Source organism: Schistocerca piceifrons, chromosome 1 (assembly GCF_021461385.2).
Source record: "Schistocerca piceifrons isolate TAMUIC-IGC-003096 chromosome 1, iqSchPice1.1, whole genome shotgun sequence".
NCBI classification, from domain to species: domain Eukaryota; kingdom Metazoa; phylum Arthropoda; class Insecta; order Orthoptera; family Acrididae; genus Schistocerca; species Schistocerca piceifrons.
Window position 1 is genome coordinate 546,094,724 of NC_060138.1, and position 21,137 is coordinate 546,115,860.

Sequence of the window (21,137 nt, forward strand, 5' to 3'; positions counted from 1 at the left end):
GCCACTGTGATCGCAGCCTAACCCAATCAATTATAGCTTGTGTCGCGTTATCTTGACTATATCCGCTATGACAGCGGATATTCAGAGCATAGGGCACATGATGTACTCCACCAACAGCAACATCACTGTTAAGTAGTGTGACCACACAAATTGGAAAAATTAATAGTTTAAATTAATAAACATGGTGTAGCTACAAGGAAAGCTAAGCTTTCTCATATAATATTGGTTTTTTGTGTGTGTTACACTTAAAGATACATTATGCAAATGTTCCAATAAAATTTTAATAATGACATAAATTTCTGGTTTTCTGCACTCAAAACTCTTCGAAGTGGCTGGTCCTCAGAGTGTCAAGTTTTAAACAAGAGTCAAATGCTCCGACTTAAGAAATTCACCATACATTCTCACACTTAACATAATTCATCTTGCGTAAAAGAAAATTTACTTCAAAAGTAACTTTTTTCGAACTACCATTTGACAGGGGCTACTGCGCGTGCGCAGCTACCACAACATAGGAAGCCCCTACGTATAAAGCATTACGAGATCTTACTTCACGTCACAGAAGAAACAGGGCATCAGAGAATACTCTGGGAGCACCAGAATTTTGTAAACCATACTAAAATGCATAATTTGACTTAAAGTGGACATTCGTATGTCCATGTTCACAATGGAGTAGACCTGAACCTCATATTACGCTTTTCATTGTGGTTTTCGGGATGTAAATTTTTTTGGTGAAAATATGCACTTGAAATTCAGTGAATAGTTGAAACTAGCCAATAGTGTGGAATGAAACACTTGGTTTCAAATAAATTGACTGCCTCAGCGGAAAAAAGTAATAAAAGCACCATTTCCTTAGCAAACCAACAAAAATAACTTCATTATTCTGCAAGGGGATCAATGCTAGACTGCCAAAAACATGGAAATAAGAAAATTGAAACTAGTAACATATTTGAGCCATCCGTAATTATGTGAATGTATCTTAATTCACTTGATAGCTCCCGGCCACAGAAATCAGTTTTATTTTCATTTCATGTGAGAAATGTAAATGGAAACAAGGGTCACAGTGGAGACTACCCCCGCCCCTCCCCACTACAACTCTGACTGCTTTGTGCACGTGCGAATCTAGTAGCTTGAGTGCATCAGAAAAATCTTTCCGGGTAGCATCTGGCTGCTTGTTGCAACTGCTGATACAGCTAATAGCCTCACTTCAAGTAGTCACAAGCGAGAGCAGGTACTGTTCACACACAACTCAAATGCGCATGCACATGAGCCCACTGGCAACTGTTCAAATGAACCTACAGCAAACATTGTGACATCATGTTCATCAGAAACGGTTTGTTGTTATGAAGTATTGCAAAGTCTTCGTCCTGAAGCCTTTTGCTGTTGACAAACACTTTTGTGTGCACTGTGTTTTGTTGTTATAAATGATGCTTTTCCTTTGCAATTTATGTTCTAGTTGTTTCCCTCTCATTTATGTTTTATTGCTGCAGTATTATTCTCCATTAGTGGGATACAGTAAAAATTCTTTGTTAGATTATCAATTTTTACCAGTGAGCATTACAAAATTTTAACTGAAAACAAAAACAATGAAAAATTCCCATAATTCTAAAAATTCCCCGTGTTTTTCCCAGTTTTCTCCTGGATGAAAAAATTCCAAGGTTTTTTCCGGATTTCTCGACTGTCCTGTTGCGCATACACACTGTTCTTTGATTCTTTCCTAGAAGCAGATCAAAGGTTGTTTACTTCCTTCACTATATTATCTTGAGTAACTTCAGGGCAAGGAAGTTTCAGTTTTTGTAATAAAATACTGCACATAACATCCCCCTCCCCCTTTTAACACACACACACACACACACACACACACACACACACACACACACACACACACACGAACTGGATTGTCAAACACATTCTACATACCAAAGTTAAGAAATGTCCCAGAAGCCATCGATCATATGAAAAAGCGTGTTTTTTCCATGTAGGTGATGACAGCAATAGGTTGAGGTTCTGGGGACACAAGACAATAAGACTGCGGAAACTGTACAATTACTGGAGGGAAATGCACAGTTTGTCATTGTTAAACACTAGTCTCCAGTGTAGATGGATGGCCAGCTCAAAATGCGCATTTATCTCAAGCAATCTTACAACTTATGATTCAAATATAACATCACACACGATAAGCTGCTCAGCTAGGCAAAAATGTCAGTGAGAGCCCGAAAAACCGCCTTGAATCTAGGGATTTCTTCACATAAAATAACTGGCACGATTGCTTTGGAGCAAGGCCGTAATCTTTCCAACCAAAACTAACACTACAAAATCATAGTGAGGCAGTAGGTGTGGAAACATTTTCAATGTAATGGAACTGGGGTCTTTATAACTATTTCCTCAAAAACATAGGCCTATCTTGTTTAGTGTGGAAAAATATCATCGAGGGGCAGGAGATGAGAACAAAAACAAAGAAAGAATAGTTGTACTGCTATATGTTGCCACCATTAGTAGAAGAACACTTTGAACTCCAACATGTCACAAGTACATAAAAACACTACCATGCGCCTAAGATTTTATTAGCGATTTGTGTATGACTGCTGAAATTTCTTACCAGCTCAGATGCTAAGATGGACGCAACAGGAAGAAAGATCATTCTTATTAACCCTTTATTTGGTGATGCTGCTCTCAAGCAACAAATTCTTTCATATTTTGTGGATGGCTTTCACAAATATGAGTCACTTCTTGTCACGGTTGCTGTCTATTAACACTCTCTGAACATGATTCAACACGTTGTTCACACTTTTGGCAGAGAGGTGCATAGTAGTTGCAAAAAATAGCATCACTGCTGACAGATACATTTGTTTGCAGCAAAAATGAAGACTACTCCAGTGAGTTGCTATGGAAAAAGGATATAAAGCCACTGTCATTCCTCCTCTTGAAACTTCTCTCTCCTAGTGCAACAGTTCCAGTTCGGAACTAGATACTGTAGATAACAATATTAATGAGGATCTGGATTACCAGCCTCAGATTTCACAAAATTATCAGTTGATAATTGTAGCAGAAACGGATTCTGAAGACGATGAAGTAACAACAGATGAAGATATACCACATATCAGCCTGTGACGTAAGCGACACATGAGGAACCTCAACCCTGTCCCAAGCATCCTCCCACCATCACCTACTCCAGTCCGGCCACAAACATCACCTATCCCATGAAGTAGGCCTATCTGTGAAATGAGTCATGTGATCCACAAACTCAGCTGCAATCACTGAACTGCATTTTATGTGGGCATGACAACCACCAAGCTGTCTATCCGCATGAATGGTCACTGATGAACTGTGGCCAAGAAACAAGTGGACCACCCTGTTGTTGAGTAAGCTGCCCACCAACATGACAGCCTTCATTTCAATGACTGCTTCACAGCTTGTGCTGACACCAGCTTCCCTGCAATATATAGCCTATGTTCCTGTAACCCTCCTGGCCTCACCCTTCGTTAGTCATTGTCCTTACCCATCCAGCCTCTTCCCTGTTCTCTTTCCAGTACTACCCAGCCCTCACTCCACCACTGTAAGCAGTCTTTTTACTTTCCTCCTTTTGCACAACCGCTCTCGCCCCCAATCGATCTCTCCCCTGCCCTCCGCAGCACTCTTCACTGTCCCCCGTCCCACCCCACTATCCCTCCCCCTCCCCACCCCAGCCTCCTCCTTACCCGCAACCAATCACCAATCCCATCATGCACTGGTGCTGCTGCTCAGTGTGGCTGCAGTTAACAGAGATTGCAGTCAGGCGCGCGGTTTTTTGATGAAGGCCATACTGGCCAAAAGCTAATCTGTGACAGTCTTTTTGTTGTGCCTATATGCAGCTCAGCATCTCCACTGTAAGGTGAGTGGCAACTTTCCTTTTCATAATACTGTTACATTTCATCCCGGATTTTTCCATTGTTTGACTTATTCCATTATGTCAGAGATACACCTAAAAGGTTACATCTTTTTGTTCACTTAAAGGACAGATGGATCTACAAATTTTAAACCACTGTCTTACAAGGTGTGCCGTAAGGTACTACATAAAGTCATCAGTTTTGTCTAGCTATACAGAACTTCAAGAATTTTTTCTAAATGTTTTTATGAATGTTCAGATATCAAATTTTGTAAAACTGTTTGGTCACACTGATATGGTAAACATAGCATTACACAGGCAGTCCCCACATTTTGAAGGAGGCCAATATGATTAACATTAATTAAATTTATGAGAAACAATTTTGAATCGTTCTGGGCTGAAACAACTTTAAAATATAAAGATATGAATGCTGATTCCCCAAAATTTCCCTGTAAAAGAAAAATCTGTAAGAAATATAACTTCAACAATTCATTTGTTGATACGTTCTCTAAGTGGATGATTAATATAGTAGATTTTATCATGAAAGAACTGATTTGTCCATCAACTTCTTGGAATCTTGCTTCAGCACTCAATCATTCATGTCTGTAAACCAAAATGAACAATTTATTGATGGTGGTAATGAATGCTGCAGTTGTTGTTGTCACTCTGAAGATTGGTTTTATGCAGCTCTCCATGTTACTCTACCCTTCGCAAGCCTCTTCTTCTCCAAGTAACTATTGCAACATGTATGTTTCCGAGTCTGCTTACTGCATTCATCTCTTGACCTCCCTCTACGATTTTTAACCGCCGCCCCCCCCCCCCCCCCACACACACTTTCCTCCTCCAATACTAAACAGGTGATCCTTTGATGTCTCAGAGTGTGTCCTACCAATTGATCCCTTCTTTTAGTCAAGTTGTGCCACAAACTTCTTGTCTCCCCAATTCTATCCAGTACCTCCTCATTAGTTACGTGATCTATCCATCTAATCTTCAACATTCTTCTGTAGTACCACATTTTTAAAGCTTCTATTCTCTTTTTGTTTCACTTCCATACACACCTAAATTCCATAGAAATATTTTCAGAAAAGACTTCCTAACACTTAAATCTAGGTTCGATGTTAACAAATTTCTCTCCTTTAGGAATGCTTTTCTTACCATGCCAGTCAACACTTTACATCCCCTCTATATCGGCCATCATCAGTTAATTTGCTGCCCAAATAACAATACTCATCTACTACTGTAAGTGCCTTGTTTACTGATCTGATTACCTCACTATCACCTGAATGAATTCGACAACATTCAATTATCCTCGTTTTGGTTTTGTCGATGTTCATGTTATATCTACTTTGCAAGACAATTTCTATTCAATTCAAGTGCTCTTTGAATTTCTTTGCCGTCATTGACAGAATTACGTCATCACCAAACCTCAAAGTTTATTTCTATCCCCTGTACTTTAATTCCTACTCCACATTTTTCTTTGGTTTCCTTTACTGCTTGTTTAGTGTGCAGATTGAAAACATTGGGGATTGGCTACATCCCTGTCCCACTCCCTCCTCAACCACTGCTTCCCTTTCAAGCCCCTCGACACACTATTATTGCCGTCTGTTTCCTGTAAAAGTTATAAATAGCCTTTCGCTCCCTGTATTTTACCCCTACTATTTTCAGAATTTCAAAGAGAGTATTCCAGTCAACACTGTCAAAAGATTTCTGTTCTACAAATGCTATGAACATAGATTTGTCTTTCCTTAACCTATCTTCCACGATAAGTCATAGGATTACTACTGCCTCAAATGTTCCTACATTTCTCCAGAATCTAAACTGTTGTTCTCGAAAACCATCTTGGGCCACCTTTCCGTTCTTCTGTGAAGAATTCATATTAGTATTTTGTGACCATGAACTATTGAACTGATAGTTTGGTAATTTTCACACCTATCAGCAACTGCTTTATTTGGAATTGCAATTACTACATTCTTCTTTAAGTCTGAGTGTATTTCACCTGCCACAAACATCTTGCACAACAGACAGAAGAGTTTATTCATGGCAGACTCTCCCAATGCTATCAGTAGTTCTCACAAAATATTGTCTACTCCCTGCACCTTGTTCGACTTAGGTCTTTCAGAGTTCTGTCAAATTTTTCTCGCAGTATCTTGTCTCCCGTCTCATCTTTAACTATATCCACTTAATTTCCATAATATTTTCTTCTAGTTTATCTCCATTTCACAGACCCTCTATGTACTCCATCCACCTTTCAGGTTTACCTTCTTCGCTTGGAACTGGTTTTCCACCTGAGCGCTTCATATTCATTCAGCTGCTCCTCTTTCCCCAAAGTCCTCTAATTTTACTATCTGTGATTTGTATCTTTCCCCTATTGAAATATGCTTCTAAACCCTTACATTTGTCCTCTTGACATTCTTGCTTAGCCATTTTGTACATCTTATCAATCTCATTTTTTAAACAGTTGCATTCCTTTTGCCTGCTTCATTTGCTGCATTTTCATATTTTCTCCTTTCATCAAATAATATCTCTTGTGTTATCCAATGATTTCTTCTAGGCCTTGGGGTTTTACCTATTTGATCCTCTGCTCCCTTCACTATTTCATCTCTTAAAGCTACCCATTCATTTTCTACTGCATTCATTCCCCCTGCTCTAGTCAACTGATATGTAATGCTCCTTCTGAAGCTCTTAGTAATCTCTAGTTCTTTCTATTTATCCAGGTCCCATCTCCTTAATTTCCTACGTTTTTCAGTTTCTTCAGTCTTACATTTGTCCTCTTGACATTCTTGCTTAGCCATTTTGTACATCTTATCAATCTCATTTTTTAAACAGTTGCATTCCTTTTGCCTGCTTCATTTGCTGCATTTTCATATTTTCTCCTTTCATCAAATAATATCTCTTGTGTTATCCAATGATTTCTTCTAGGCCTTGGGGTTTTACCTATTTGATCCTCTGCTCCCTTCACTATTTCATCTCTTAAAGCTACCCATTCATTTTCTACTGCATTCATTCCCCCTGCTCTAGTCAACTGATATGTAATGCTCCTTCTGAAGCTCTTAGCAATCTCTAGTTCTTTCTATTTATCCAGGTCCCATCTCCTTAATTTCCTACGTTTTTCAGTTTCTTCAGTCTTACATTTGTCCTCTTGACATTCTTGCTTAGCCATTTTGTACATCTTATCAATCTCATTTTTTAAACAGTTGCATTCCTTTTGCCTGCTTCATTTGCTGCATTTTCATATTTTCTCCTTTCATCAAATAATATCTCTTGTGTTATCCAATGATTTCTTCTAGGCCTTGGGGTTTTACCTATTTGATCCTCTGCTCCCTTCACTATTTCATCTCTTAAAGCTACCCATTCATTTTCTACTGCATTCATTCCCCCTGCTCTAGTCAACTGATATGTAATGCTCCTTCTGAAGCTCTTAGCAATCTCTAGTTCTTTCTATTTATCCAGGTCCCATCTCCTTAATTTCCTACGTTTTTCAGTTTCTTCAGTTTTAATCTACAGTTCAAGACCAATAAATCGTGCAAGTGTTAGTGATGATTAAATTACGCTTTGTGTACAATTCTACCAGGTGGCTACAATATCAATATCAGTAGCGAAATCTGTTATTTTGTAGTCTTCCCTAACAAAACACTTCAAGGCAGGTTTTGCCATTTTTTAAGTGCTCCCTACGCTCCACGGTGTGTGTGTGTGTGTGTGTGTGTGTGTGTGTGTGTGTGTGTGTGTGTGTGTGTGTGTACACACACACTCACCAAATAAATGGATAGAGGAGGCGATGGAAGGCGTGAGAGCGGAGGCGACGTGAGCGAGGGCGTGACAGCGGAGGCGACGTGAGCGAGGGCGTGACAGCGGAGGCGACGTGAGCGAGGGCGTGACAGCGGAGGCGACGTGAGCGAGGGCGTGACAGCGGAGGCGACGTGAGCGAGGGCGAGAGAGCGGAGGCGACGTGAGCGAGGGCGAGAGAGCGGAGGCGACGTGAGCGAGGGCGAGAGAGCGGAGGCGACGCCTTGAGAGCGGAGGCGAGGCCTTGAGAGCGGAGGCGAGGCCTTGAGAGCGGAGGCGAGGCCTTGAGAGCGGAGGCGAGGCCTTGAGAGCGGAGGCGAGGCCTTGAGAGCGGAGGCGAGGCCTTGAGAGCGGAGGCGAGGCCATGAACAGTAGATCAAGATGTTATGACGGCTAGAAACTGTTTAGCTTAAAAAGCCCTTCATTAGATTTATGTAAGCATATCACACAACAAGATAGCACGTCTCACTCCAAGATGACACACTAGTAGTGTGTAGCACTCTCTCTAGCCCTGATAAAAGGCCTCCACGTGGCACAGAAGATGGTGCACAAATTTCTTCAGATATGACACATCCAACTGAGACCAGTCATTGGTGATTAGATCTCATGAAACTACCAAATGTTGAATGCTGCATTTATCTATTGTTCTAAATTGTCCCAGATGTCTTCCACAGAGTTAAGATTGAGTGGTTTAGTAAGCCAGCAGGATGGTATAAAGTGCCAAACTGCTGATCAGGCAACGAATGTGCCTGTGCTGTCTTGTGAAAACTGCTCTGTAATTTTTTTTAAAAATGAGCTTGTCCTCCACAGCGTTCTCAGGATAGGGATGTAGAAAAAAGTGTGTACTTTCATCACCAAGAACTTCCTGGTTCATGTACACTGTAATCTGAATGGGTGGGCTTAAGACATCACAGAACCACTTTTGGCCTGAAACACCTCATTTGGCCACCGTCTCATACTACAATTTCCAGCCAGCTGCTGTCCAGATTCTGTGTGGTTTGGCCCACTGACAATTTGCAGCTTTACACGGCCTTGCAAGATAACCAAATCCAAATGGCCACTGCATGCAGTGCCCTTTGCAATGTTCACTCAGTAACCAGTTAAGATGAACCTACAGTCTCTGTCAGCACCAACTGCTGTCTTGTTTGAAACAGACAGTAATTCACAAGGTGTGACACCCGCATGCAAAAATTTGGACCATAACTCTGATAACATGCAGTTACACCTTCTGAATACACCACTTCTAAAAGGGCAAGTACTCCGGTTATTTGTCACTCACTCTGCCATACTGCAGTCGCTTAATACTCAAGTGAGTGAGTAAGAGATTTGTATTCACAATATCTGTGAGCCAACGAATTATAGTGTGGCACTTCAAGGAGCAGTATGGAATGACAATCAAATTTCCACAATACAAATGTTATCTACATATGGATATTGACTGTCACCTCTGTCTATAATTTCGAAGCAGCTGTGGATCAAGTGACGTTTGTATCAGGCAAACACTAATTTAGCGTAGCACCTCTTTTGGAAAAGTCAACAAAACATTTACAGATGTGATGACAGGTGTTTTCTAAAATCTTAAGGGATGGCTGCAGAACAGTTTTAATCATAGACAAGTTTTCCAGGTACAGAAGCTTGCCACTGTATGAAGAGCACAGAGTAGAAGACACTGAAGTTTCTACACTAAAAATACCACCAAGTGGAACAAGATGCAGCTAGCTCCTAAATTTGTTTGATTTTCCACAAATTCAAAAGTTTTGTCCACCGGTTCACCAACTTGACATGACTTCCAGAGCGCGTGGGGTTGACGTATTATGTACTCCTATTACTAACATCATTTTCATGTAGAATAACATGTTCTCAAACAAGATTTCGAAACATGTTGAGAGGATGTCACCTTGTCCCCTCACCAACCTTCAACATCCCACAAGTATTAGGCATCTAGTTTTCACTCTTATGTACAACACTTTGCACTATGTGTTAGACAGGAGCAGGCCAGTGACAAAAAACTGGTACACGTTAATGCTTAAAAACTGTACACTCAAATTGTCGTAACTGTATACCATCAGAATTATGCCAAAAATTTTCACTTAAGATCAACTGCTGAGTCTGATATCTTGGAAGCATGTTTTCTTCTCCTTAAAATATGAGGTCAAGTTGGTGATGTCCCCTTGTTAGTCTGGAACCTCTTATTATTTTTCTGCCTGGTTTACCTGCATGAAGCCTTCTGAGAATATTCTCTATTTGGTGAATGATGATATATCCTCTTAAATTTATTAAATTCCTTTCTGGATGTCCCATAATCATTTTGCTAATGTCTCATTTTGAACATCTTAGCATCTTGTGGAAGGTATCGCAGTGTGATGTGCTTCATAACAGTGTTCACGAAACAGAAAAGTCAAGTGTCAATTCTCTTGCCACTGGCAGTCACAATAAAGGCAAAGAAATCCTTGATAAGCCATTAATAATTACACAGTTTTTCTGATACCTTCAAATCATTTTCAACTACTATTGCAGGAATGGGTTATTTCCTGTTATTGAGTGTTGACACTGAACATTTCTGAAAGAATTATGTAAGTTGAATATAGTCCCGTAAGAAACACATTAGAACATGTAACTGCTGAGAACTATGCCTCCTTTAATCTAAATTCAATTCTCAGTGAACAAATTTTATATATAAACAGAACTCAACATTTCATTTATTGCAATAAACCTTGCTTTGCTTGAGGTAGCCAACCCATCACACATTTGTCTTATTTTTAAACTCTCAGTGCCTTTTTATGTACACAACTGCTTTCCTGAAGGGTCTTCAACTTTGGGACGTTTTGCAACAACTCTATCAATTAAGGATAAAGACTTTTAAATTCTCATTCACAGTAATTTGTTTCCAATCCAGTTCAATAATTTATTTTAGGACATGAGAGCATCCCTGTAAACTTCCTGGAGCCCACATACAATACAGTCACTTCCAATTATGGAGATTGTTTGGAAAACCTTTCAGGGGTAACACTAGAAATTTTCATCCCACAGCACAAACAGAAATCTGAGGGAAAAAATCAAATAAGCCTCTAGCTTGGACTTCCCATATAGCACCTGACTAAAATCCCAAGCCACCTGGAGACATTTATCCAGATCAACAGCTGAAGTGAGAATGTAATAACTGAATCTTCTTCTTATATTACTTCTGTCTTGCTTCAAAAGGAAATAAGAGTAGATCCTATTTTACATATGCCTACGGTGGTAATACGCTCAATGATCTGCATATCACCTTCCAACTGCTCATCTATTTATTATGAAATGCACACTTCGCATTTGAACTGTCCTTGACTAACAACCGACCACACTTTCTCCTCAGTGAGAAAGACAGTGCTGCTCTAAGAATAAACACACATCACACTGATCCTAAAAGTTTAACAAATATATAGAATTTACTATGAGTACGACAGAAATAACATCAAATGACATCTCGTTATATGATAAGAACCTGACCAAATTTATCTGTCAACCCTACGATTTAAAAATAAACACACTCATAATGATGTTATTTTATGTTTTGGTTACATTGTAACACACAGAATGAATGGCAACACCATATGAATCACTGCTTTTTCTAACGAATGGTAACTTATTTCGATCTGACTAGCAGATCATCTTCACATCTAGTGGCGAAGGTGCACTAGTGGCAGGAATGTAACAAATTCCATTACTGGCAAACTATGCCTTGTAGCACTAGTACGAAGATAATGTACCAGTCAGACCAAAAACGGTACCAGTCAGACCAAAAACGGTCATCAATTAAAATAAAAACAAAATTAAAATAAAAAAATAGTGATCCAGAAGAGGTTTTCATTCACAATACCAAAAGAAATCAAAGTTTTCTAAGATATGGACCCAATTACGATAAGTGAAAAAAAAAAAAAAAAAGCAAAAAGAAAAAAAAAGCAACAACAACAACACCACACACACACACACACACACACACACACACACACCTCTAATGCACAATAAACTGCATTTACAAACCTCTAAACAAACTGGACAAGCTGCATAATTCCTCGTGGTATCAACACAGGTCTGCACATGTCCACATTTGAAATACACGTGAGGTAAGCATTTTTTCTGTGAGTCCGTACTGCCTGACGAACTCAATATCGTGGAGGAATCTGAGTCTTTGTATTGCACGCACATCCCTGTACATTTGAATATTGACTCCTCAGAGAGTGCCTGGCGGAGGCTGTCTTTTGTCTGAAACAAAAAAATTACCGCATCACGTTAAATCATTAAAAAGCAAAACAATAATATAACATCAATCTATCACAAACTTCACCAATAGCGGATTCACTATTAACACCATTTTAACGGAGTTCTTATATTGTTTTGCTTTAACTTTATTAGTTAAAACAAAAAAGCAAAGAATTGTGAACTATACAAATTTTTTTGTGGTAAGTTCCTATGGGACCAAACTGCTAAGGTCATAGGTCCCTAGGCGTCCACACTAATTAACCTAACTTAAGCTAAGGACAACAACAAACCCCCCCCCCCCTGTCCAAGGGAGGACTCTAACCTCCGACTCGGAGGCAGCCTTAGACCGCACGGCTAACCCGCGCGGCTTTTCCAATTGTTTCTTTTAGAACTGATCCATGTTAGACTAACATTCCTGTAAAGGACATTAAAAGTTGTCTTACTGTCGGATCAACAAGATTTCTTTAAACTTGCATATGTCCTTGTCACTGCTCAATGCCTGAACTTTACTCCCATTATTTGTATTGCACCAAGAATTCGACAGTATGTTATTAGGATTTTTAATATTACTTTGGTGTGCCTTGTTTCAGAAGCATGCTACCAACTAGAGGTATATATTCACTATATTGTTTTGTATTGTATTGTATGGGCCCCTTTCTTTCTAGTGGGTTGTTCATTACATCACATAATGTAATGCAATGTTACCTTCACTGTGTTGTGAATTGTGAACCATTTACGGTTTTTACAAAGTGCGGTTTATACCTGAAAAAATGAAAATACTGGAAAATTCAGGACGGAATGTAACAAATTATGAAAAGAAAAGCTGCTACTCACCATATAGTGGAGATGCTGAATTGCAGAGAGGCACAACAAAAAGTCTGTCACACAAAACTTTCGGCCAGTATGGCCTTCATCAAAAATAGATGACACACACACTCACTCAAACCCAACTCACACACGTGACTGCAAGTGTCAGGTAACTGGAACCACATAGTGAACAGCAGCACCAGTGCACGATGGGGTGGCTACAATGAAAATGAAAATACTAATTCACAATTATTGTAATGGCAAGTCCTTGGTGGAATATAAGTAATGGAAGCAGTGACAACCCACCACATAGTTCACAAGCCTCTGACCCCCCCCCCCCCCTCCCCCAATACACACACACACACACACACACACACACACACACACACACACACACACACACACACTAATTTACAATACAGTCCTGGCACTGCTTTGAGGTGATAAGAGGGGCTGTATCATGTGCTGTGACTGAGGAGAGCTAAGAGGCAGAAGACGCAAGGAAAGAGAAGAAAAGGTGGGAGGAAACAGTGACTGGCAGCTGAGAAGAGGAGGCAGCAAGTGCATTGAAAAAGAATGTGGCACCAATGAGCTTGCTCTGGAACAGGCAGAGGAGTTGGAGTGGGGCATAATAAGGACGATGGGATGTGAAAGTTCTATAGAACACAGGAAGCAAGAAAAACTGCTGAAAGAAGTGTGCGAGAGTAGGAGGTGTGAAATCAACCAGCACCTACTCATTACACAATATCATCCTGAACTATAACAACTTAAATCGTGTCCTTCACTAGTGCTTCAACCACCAATCAAAGTGCCCAGAAATGAACATCCTGACACAGCCCGTACTACTCTCTCCCAAGCATATTCCACCACCCACACAATTTACAAAATACCCTGGTCCATCTGCCACAATTACACTGAATGTCTTTCCACCGGTGCTATACTCCTGTGGTAAACTCAGACTGCAGAACTGTTCTGGGCATCCATCTCACATATGCTACTCCAGTTCCTGCATGCTGTTGCTAATGGTGTTGTGGTGGTCTTCATTCCAGAGACTGGTTTGATACAGCTCTCCATGTTCCTCTATCCTGTGCAAACTTCCTCATCTCCAAGTAACCTACATCCTCCTCAATATGCTTAGTGTATTCATCCCGTAGTCTCCCTCTATGATTTTTATCCTCCATACTTTCCTCCCCCTCCACCACTAGACTGGTGATCCCTTGATGCCTCATAACATGTTCTACCACCCGAACCCTTATTCTAGATAAGTTGTGTCACAAATTCCTTTTCTCCACAATTCTATTGAGTACCTCCTCATTAGTTACATTATCTACCCATCTAATTTTCAGCATACTTCAGGGGCTCCGGAACGCCCTATACTTGCAATGTTAAAATAACGCTTATAAATTACATCTTTCCTCACAAAGTATTTGAGGTAAGAAGTTGAACTTTTTACAGATTATTTATTGGAATATGAGCTACAACTTAACACAGGGATTTTACAAAATTTTAGTTCAGTTATAAAAGATGATTTTTTTTTTCAATTGTAATGAAAATTCACAACTTTTTTTGCAATTTTTTATTTATATATTCAAAAATAAACAGTTTTTTGGAAAAAGGCTGTGTTAAATTATGCAGAAGGTACTGTGTAACATTTACTGAAAGTTTGAAACATATGTTTGGAAGATCCTTAGAAAACACGTAATTAGTGTGAGAAAATAAAAGTTTTGGGAATCGAGCGACAAAGATTGGATTAACTTTTTAGTGCATTCCAGGTCCATAGGATGGATTATCTTCATCCTCTGCAAACTCCTCCTCCAGCTTCCTCTTGTTCCTCCTCCTGTTTACTCTTGCTTGTATTTCTAGACTCTTTACAGCCCTGTCTGCAGCCCGAAGGCGTTCCTTGTCTAAAGCAAGCATCGCTCGTTGTTGTGTTCGTAGATTTTGCTACCATTTTCTTCAGTTGCAGTTACTGCAACACTGTTCCAAAAGGTGGTCATGTATGAACACTTATCACATTTCGGTTGTATTTCACTAGCAAGTCCTACGTGCTTTATTATGGAGAGTTCCAGACCAACTTCACTACAATGAATACATCTTACACAGTTTGACAAAATTCCTTTGAGAACCGACACATCAAATATTTCATTCACATCCGATTCGCCCATAAAACATTCATAGTTTTCACTCATTGAACCAAGCTGCTTCTGTGAAGTATTTTCTTTCCCACTTTGACTGCTATGGGCAGGTGTACTTGAGAGGTTAGATTCACTCACTTGGTTATAGTCTTTATTGTTTACCTTTGGCTTTCCAACATTTCTCCTTTTCTTAAAAGCCTTCAGAGGATTTCTAATAACTTTACTTTTACTCATTATTATACTTCAACAAAACAGAGACTCAAGAAACAGAATTAATTACGAATATTTTCGAGATAACGACAGAGTAAATAAACATGAAACAATCGACAATCACACCAGCGATATATATTGAACCATCACAGGTTAGCCACAATACATACTTTATCTCACATCACTAAAATGTACCTGATGAACACGGACGTTAATAACAACACCATTTGACAGCAGTTTAACAGCGCCACAGTGGGTCACGCCCATGTAGAACACATTTCAAAATAAATTTAAAAATAGTTGTAGTCTTCGGGATTGAGTAAATTATATATCTATTAAAAGGTAATAGTCTGCAGATTCAGAAAACGCAAAAAAGTAAAAAAGTAAAAATTGAACTTTTCATGATTTTGAGCCTTTCCAGAGCCCCCCTTAAGTAGCACCACACTCCAAAAGGTTTTATTCTCTTCTTGTCTAACCTATTTATAGTCCATGTTTCACTTCCATACATGGCTGCACTCCATACAAATACTTTCAGAAACGACTTCCTGATACTTAAATCTATACTCGATGTTAACAAATTTCTCTTCTTGAGAAACACTTTCCTTGCCATTGCCAGTCTACATTTTATATCCTCTGTACTTCGGCCATCATCAGTTATTTTACTCCCCAAATAGCAAAACTCATCTACTACTTTAAGTGTCATTTCCTAATCTAATTCCCTCAGCATCACCTGATTTTATTTGCTTTTGTTGATGTTCATCTTATATACTCCTTTCAAGACCCTGTCCATTCCATTCAACTCCTCTTCCAGGTCCTTTGCTGTCTCTGACAGAATTACGTCATCAGCAAACCTCAATTTTTTTATTTCTTCTCCACGGATTTTAATTCTTACTATAAGTTTTTCTTTTGTTTCCTTACTACTTGCAAAATATAAAGATTGAATAACATTGGGGAGAGCCTACAACCCTGTCTCACTCCCTTCCCAACCACTGTTTCCCTTTCATGCCCCTCAACTCTTATAACTGCCATCTGGTTTCTGTACAAATTGTAAATAGTCTCTCGCTCCCTGTATTTGACCCCTGCCACCTTCAGAATTTGAAAGACAGTATTCCAGTCAATATTGTCAAACATTTTCTCTAAGTCTACATATGCTATAAATGTAGGTTTGCCATTCCTTAATCCGTAAGAACTGCTTCGTGTGTTCCAACATTTCTATGGAATACAAACTGATCTTCCCCGAGGTTGGTTACTACCACTTTTCCATTCGTCTGTAAAGAATTTGTGTTGGTATTTTGCAGCCGTGACTTATTGAACTGATACTTCGGTAATTTTCGGACCTGTCAACACCTGCTTTTCTTGGGATTTGAATTATTATATTCTTCTTGAGGTCTGAGGGTATTTCGCCTGTCTCATACATCTTGCTCACCAGATGGCAGAGTTTTGTCATGGCTGGCTCTACAAAGGCTATAAGCAGATTTAATGGAATGTTGTCTACTCCTGGCACCGTGTTTCGACTTGGGTCTTTCAGTGCTCTGTCAAATTCTTCACGTAGTAGCTTACATCCCATTTCATCTTCATCTACGTCCTCTTCCATTTCTGTACTAATGCCCTCAAGTACATTGCCCTTGTATAGACCATCTATATAATCCTTCCACCTTCCTGCTTTCCCTTCTTTGCTTAGAACTGGTTTTCTATCAGAGCTCTTGATATTCAAACAGGTGGTTCTCCTTTCTCCAAAGGTCTCTATTTTCCTGTAGGCAGTATCTATCTTACCCCTAGTGAGATAAGCCTCTACATCCTTACATTTGTCCTCTAGCCATCCCTGCTTAGCCATTTTGCACTTCCTGTCGATCTCATTTTGAGATGTTTGTATTCCTTTTTGCCTGCTTCATTTACTACATTTTTATATTTTCTCCTTTCATCAATTAAATTAAATATTTCTTCTGTTACCCGAGGATTTCTACTAGCCCTTGTCTTTTTACCTACTTGATCCTCTGCTGCCTCCACTATTTCATCTCTCAAAGCTACCCATTCCCTAATGCTCTCTCTGAAACTCCCTACAACCTCTGGTTCTTCCAGTTTATCTATGTCCTATCTCTTATATTCCCATCTATTTGGCATTTCTTTAGTTTTAATCTACAGTTCATAACCAATAAATTGTGGTCAGAGTCCACATCTCCCCTTGAAAATGTCTTGCAATTTAAAACCTGGTTCCAAAATCTCTGTCGTACCATTATATAACTTACCTAAAACCTTCCAGTGTCTCCAGGCCTCTGCCACATATACAACCTACTTTCATGATTCTTAAACAAAGTGTCAGCTATGATTAAGTTATTCTCTGTGCAAAATTCTACCAGGTGGCTTCCTCTTTAATTTCTTTCCTGCAGCCCACATTCACCTATTTTTCCTTCTCTTCCTTTTCCTACAATTGAATTTCAGTCCCCCATCTTTATTAAATTGTCATTTCCTTTACCTTTATGAATAGTTTATTATCTCATCATACGTTTCTTCAATCTCTTTGTCATCAACAGAGCTAGCTGGCATATAAACTTTTACTACTGTAGTAGGAGTGCATTCACTATGTTGTTCATAGTAGCTTACCCACATTTCTGTTTTCTTATTCATTATTAAACCCACTCCTGCATTACCCCTATTTCACGTTTTATTTGTAACCCTGTATTCACCTGATTAGGAATCCTGTCCCTCCTGCCATCAAGCTTTGCCAATTCCCATTATATGTAACTTCAACCTATCTATATCTCTCTTTAAATTTTCTAACCTACCTGCACAATTAAGGGATGTAACAATACACGTTATAATCTGCAGCATGCCAGTTTTGTTTCAGTCCCTGCCCGGAGAGCTGAATACCTCTGGAATACCTACCCCAAAAGGAAGCCATAATCATTTAACCATACAGTAAGGCTGCAGGAAAAATTATGGCTGTAGTTTCTCCTTGCTTTCAGCTGTTCGCAGTACCAGCTCAGCAAGGCCGTTTTGGTTAATGTTACAAGGCCACATTGGTCAATCATCCTGACTACTGCCCCTGCAACTACTGAACAAAGTATTATGTGAGCATGACAACCAATTCATCGTATGAGGGGCGTTTGAAAAGTTCGTGCAAAAATAAAAACTACACAAGTGTTTGGAGTAAACCTTTATTATTTTTCGACATAGTCTCCTTTTAGACTTCTACACTGTTCTAATTTGTTGATCCCTTCCAAATGATAAGAATTGTCCAAGTCTGCAAAATAGCTATTAGTTGCTGCAATCACCACCTCATTTGAATAAAATCTTTGTCCCGCCAGCCATTTCTTCAAATTGGGGAACAAATAGTAGTCCGAGGGAGCGAAGTCTAGAGAATAGAGGGCCATGTGAAACGATTCGGAATCATATTTCCATTAATTTTGCGACCGCAACTGCTGAGGTGTTTGCTGTGAGGGAAAAGCCTTTTTTGCAGTCCAAACGCCGGCGTTTTTCTTGCAGCTTGGTTTTCAAACGGTACAATAACGATGAATAATATTCACATGTAATAGTTTTACCCTTCCCCGATAGTCGATGAGGATTATCTCTTGCGAATCCCAAAAGACAATCAGCATAATCTTTCCAGCCAAAGGAATGGTCTTTGCCTTTCTTGGTGCAGATTCTCCCTTGGTAACCCATGGTTTAGATTGTTGTTTGGTCTCAGGAGTATAGTAACGTATCCATGTTTCTTCCACAGTGATGAAACGGTACTTATAGTCCTGCAGATTCTTCCTGTACAGCTGTAAACCATCCTTGCAACACTTCACATTATTCTGTTTTTGGTCAAGCGTGAGCAATCGCGGAACCCATCTTAGGGATAGCTTTCTTATGTCCAAATGTTAATGCAAAATATTATGTACCCGTTCATTCGAAATGCCCACAGCACTAGCAATCTCACACACCTGAACTCTTCCCTCATCCATCACCATATCATGGATTTTATCAATGATTTCTGGAGTTTTAACCTCCACAGGGCATACAGAACATTCAGCATCACTTGTGCCCACATAGCTACTCCGCATATTTTGAAATCCCTTATAACTGTTCTAATCAAAAGTGCAGTCATCATAATGTTTATCAAGCTTCTCTTTCGTCTCTTGAGGTGTTTTGCCTTTCATAAAGTAATGTTTAATCACCAGACGAAATTATTTTTTGTCCATTTTTTTGACAATCAATCGACTTCCTTGATTCACATGAATGCCAAACACAAAGAAATAGACCAATATGGCTGAAATTTGGTGTGCGTTGTTTCCAAAGCTGCTACTAACTACACATGACCTTGATATGTGCTCGTGGTGCCATCTCTCGGAGTTTGCACGGACTTTTCAAACGCCCCTCGTATGCCCGAATGAATGGCCACTACCTACTGACAAGAAACACAGCTGAACACAACAAGCTTGACTTTAATAGTCTTCAAAACCCATACCATATGGATACTGCAGCTTCTCTGAACTCTGTAGATGAGAAACATCCTTTCGAAACAATTTCTGACCGACAGTCCTCCCAGCCTTTAACTCCACTAGCCACTCTACTCCCCATGCATATCCAATCCTGCCACCATTGCCCTCCAATTTCTTTACCTGACACCCACACCTTCATTCCAGTCTGTTCTACTATGAGTTATCCCCCAAACCTTCCTCGCACTCAACTGGTGGGATGGCGCTAACTGCATAAACATCAGAATAGACTCACATTTCAGGCATTGCCCATTACAAACTTTATTTCATGGTAACCTGTATGTCTAGGCTCTCAGCAACGTGTTTCTTGTACTGAATTGTTCTGATAGCAGCCAGCAAGCAATGAAACCATTTGTTAAACACACTGGTTTGTTTTCACATTCATTTTGAAGGCAGTGTTTGTAACCAAAACAACAAAGACAGCAAGTTTATGTGATAATCTTAAGACAATATTGGAGGTATTGGATGGAAGTGCGAGGGATATGAGTGGTTTTAACAATGTCAACAGTAATTATAGGTCATGAAACAGACACAGTGAAGGTGAAAATACAGAAATTGAAAGTGGTGAACAAGCAAGAGTCTATAAGTAGTAGTGACACTGATGACCAATAAGCTTCTGATTGATGGTGAAAATAGAGATATCAACTACATTTTGCAAAAACCAATTTCACTGCTGTAAATGAATTCAAAACCCCTCTTCAGCATCTCATGAGGTACTGGATTTATTTGTTATTTTTTATACATGAACTGATAACTGAGATAAGAAAATACACAAGTATTCAAAGGCTAGCAACAAAAAAGAATACGAAAAATGAACCACCGAGGCAGAGATCAGCCAGAGAAGATTGGAAACACATTACTTTCAATGAAATAAAAGCATTCTTAGGCAGAATTCTAAATATGGACATGAACCCCCAGCCAGATATTCAGAATAACTTCAGTGAAGAATGGACATGAAAGGGTTCATTTCATAAAGATGTTTTAGTTTTCTCCAAATTTTTCTGGACATTCTATGCTTGGCCAATTTCAAGATGACCTCCAGCTGATAATGTCACAAGTGGGCCACAGTGAAAAGCATAGTGTAGAACACTGACAAGTTCAGAGAACTTTACATTTCAGGAAGGCAACATAATCAGTGATGAGAGCACTACTGGGTTCAAGAGGCCTGTCATTTTCAGGTGTTACAATCCAAACAAGCCAGAGAGAGAGAGAGAGAGAGAGAGAGAGAGAGAGAGAGAGAGAGAGAGAGGACTGGCTTCTAAAAGCTCTGGTTGGAAATGGACAGAACGAAAATGGAAGAAATAAGGGAAGATCATCTACGTTTGATGAAGAAGAGAGACTATCAAAGCAGCAACACTTCAATTACTCCATTGAAAAGATGTGCTGTTTGCACTAAGAGGAAGGTAAAAGTTGGCAGAAGGGAAACTGTTTACTACTGTAACACATTCCAGAAAACCAGGACTCCTACAATGCTTCAAAAAGTACCACACCTTGAGGTAATATAGTGACAAAATACATGACGTGAAAGACAAAACATGACGTGTTCTGTGTTATAATGTACTTATAGTTTCCTTTACTGTTTAGTTTATAGTTATCTTTGGCATAATATCATTATATATA

The 21,137-nt window shown here is 39.4% G+C and overlaps 1 protein-coding gene across 3 annotated transcripts in view; it reads right to left on the reverse strand.

Moving 5' to 3' along the window:
* LOC124800121 (protein pellino-like) overlaps nucleotides 1-21,137 on the reverse strand; it is a 165,057-nt gene that overhangs the window by 37,654 nt on the left and 106,266 nt on the right. For all 3 annotated transcript variants that reach the window (XM_047262973.1, XM_047262971.1, XM_047262972.1), the window contains one exon: nucleotides 11,669-11,890. In XM_047262973.1, coding sequence (XP_047118929.1) covers nucleotides 11,669-11,890 — 222 coding nt within the window. The remainder of the gene's footprint in view (nucleotides 1-11,668; nucleotides 11,891-21,137) is intronic.